Source organism: Nanorana parkeri, unplaced genomic scaffold (assembly GCF_000935625.1).
Source record: "Nanorana parkeri isolate BGI_ZX_2015 unplaced genomic scaffold, ASM93562v1 scaffold2364, whole genome shotgun sequence".
Classification (NCBI taxonomy): Eukaryota; Metazoa; Chordata; class Amphibia; order Anura; family Dicroglossidae; genus Nanorana; species Nanorana parkeri.
In genome coordinates, this window is record NW_017308632.1 from 18078 (window position 1) to 20657 (window position 2580).

The following is a 2580-nucleotide window of genomic DNA, read 5'->3' on the forward strand; positions in this document are numbered from 1 at the left end:
AGCGGGAGGAGATGGTCAGAGGAACCCCAGAAGCTGCACATGTCCTCACATTGAGCCTCAGTGACATCATCACCTTTTAGTATCGGGGCCAGAAGGAAGAATTGGGACGTATTTTAGGGGTGACCCCGCCAGTTCTTATTTGAGGCGCATTGATGACATTTTCCTAATTGAACCTTTCACCTGAACGTACCAACCTCTCCGAGACTTCCGGCTTGCGTAGGCCCTTTCCCCGCCCATAGCGCCGCCCTATAGCTGCTGGAGTCCCAAAGCATCATGGCAGATGTAGTTTTAGGAAACCATGAGCCCAGCAAATCAGAACTTCCTCCGGGAGCGCACTGAGTGACGTCGCAGGTACTTCCGAATACGGCGATGGAAGCGAATGGTTTCTAGGTGAGAAGTGCGGTTGAGGAGGCAGTTTCCAGGTACAACATGCTGGCAGGAGGTCGGAGGAGGTGGAGTTGTCTCTGGACTATACTGCACGGGTTCGCCGAGGCGTCTCGTCCTCATTATAAAGGTTACAATTGTTATTTCTCTCGTATGATTTGTGGAGCCGCTGTGGGCGGAGTTCTCCCCTCATTTGGTGGGGGGCCGGGGATGCCGTATTCCATGATTCTGGAGATATGAGCTGTTACCGTTTATCACCCGCTGTGCCCATTATGAGGAGCTCCCACCATCCCTGTGCTGAGTTCCCGGGGCTGTACACCCGCTGTGCCCATTATGAGGGGCTCCCACCATCCCTGTGCTGAGTTCCCGGGTCTGTACACCCGCTGTGCCCATTATGAGGAGCTCCCACCATCCCTGTGCTGAGTTCCCGGGTCTGTACACCCGCTGTGCCCATTATGAGGAGCTCCCACCATCCCTGTGCTGAGTTCCCGGGTCTGTACACCCGCGGTGCCCATTATGAGGGGCTCCCTCCATCCCTGTGCTGAGCTCCCGGGTCTGTACATCCGCTGTGCCCATTATGAGGGGCCCCACCATCCCTGTGCTGAGTTCCCAGGTCTGTACACCCGCTGTGCCCATTATGAGGAGCCCCCACCATCCCTGTGCTGAGTTCCCGGGTCTGTACCCCCGCTGTGCCCATTATGAGGGGCCCCCACCATCCCTGAGCTGAGTTCCCGGGTCTGTACACCCGCTGTGCCCATTATGAGGAGCCCCCACCATCCCTGTGCTGAGTTCCCGGGTCTGTACCCCCGCTGTGCCCATTATGAGGGGCCCCCACCATCCCTGAGCTGAGTTCCCGGGTCTGTACACCCGCTGTGCCCATTATGAGGAGCCCCCACCATCCCTGTGCTGAGTTCCCGGGTCTGTACCCCCGCTGTGCCCATTATGAGGGGCCCCCACCATCCCTGAGCTGAGTTCCCGGGTCTGTACACCCGCTGTGCCCATTATGAGGAGCCCCCACCATCCCTGTGCTGAGTTCCCGGGTCTGTACCCCCGCTGTGCCCATTATGAGGGGCCCCCACCATCCCTGAGCTGAGTTCCCGGGTCTGTACACCCGCTGTGCCCATTATGAGGAGCCCCCACCATCCCTGTGCTGAGTTCCCGGGTCTGTACCCCCGCTGTGCCCATTATGAGGGGCCCCCACCATCCCTGAGCTGAGTTCCCGGGTCTGTACACCCGCTGTGCCCATTATGAGGAGCCCCCACCATCCCTGTGCTGAGTTCCCGGGTCTGTACCCCCGCTGTGCCCATTATGAGGGGCCCCCACCATCCCTGAGCTGAGTTCCCGGGTCTGTACACCCGCTGTGCCCATTATGAGGAGCCCCCACCATCCCTGTGCTGAGTTCCCGGGTCTGTACCCCCGCTGTGCCCATTATGAGGGGCCCCCACCATCCCTGAGCTGAGTTCCCGGGTCTGTACACCCGCTGTGCCCATTATGAGGAGCCCCCACCATCCCTGTGCTGAGTTCCCGGGTCTGTACCCCCGCTGTGCCCATTATGAGGGGCCCCCACCATCCCTGAGCTGAGTTCCCGGGTCTGTACACCCGCTGTGCCCATTATGAGGAGCCCCCACCATCCCTGTGCTGAGTTCCCGGGTCTGTACCCCCGCTGTGCCCATTATGAGGGGCCCCCACCATCCCTGAGCTGAGTTCCCGGGTCTGTACACCCGCTGTGCCCATTATGAGGAGCCCCCACCATCCCTGTGCTGAGTTCCCGGGTCTGTACCCCCGCTGTGCCCATTATGAGGGGCCCCCACCATCCCTGAGCTGAGTTCCCGGGTCTGTACACCCGCTGTGCCCATTATGAGGAGCCCCCACCATCCCTGTGCTGAGTTCCCGGGTCTGTACCCCCGCTGTGCCCATTATGAGGGGCCCCCACCATCCCTGAGCTGAGTTCCCGGGTCTGTACACCCGCTGTGCCCATTATGAGGGGCCCCCACCATCCCTGTGCTGAGTTCCCGGGTCTTGCAGTGGAATGATTATGGATTAATGAACATTCGTCTCATTTCTCATCAGATGATACATAATTACATGGAACATTTGGAACGCACCAAACTGCAGCAGCTGATGTCGTCGGACCAACTGGAATCTACCATGCAAAACAGAATTAGGTGAGATCAATGCAAGTTTAATGGGGTGGGG

The 2580-nt window shown here is 59.3% G+C and overlaps 1 protein-coding gene across 1 annotated transcript in view; it reads left to right on the top strand.

Annotated features, from left to right (window-relative positions):
* The window catches only part of SPAG9 (sperm associated antigen 9), a 50508-nt gene that overhangs the window by 5513 nt on the left and 42415 nt on the right, over positions 1–2580 (top strand). The window contains 1 exon segment of the mRNA XM_018573398.1: positions 2455–2549. Coding sequence (XP_018428900.1) covers positions 2455–2549 — 95 coding nt within the window.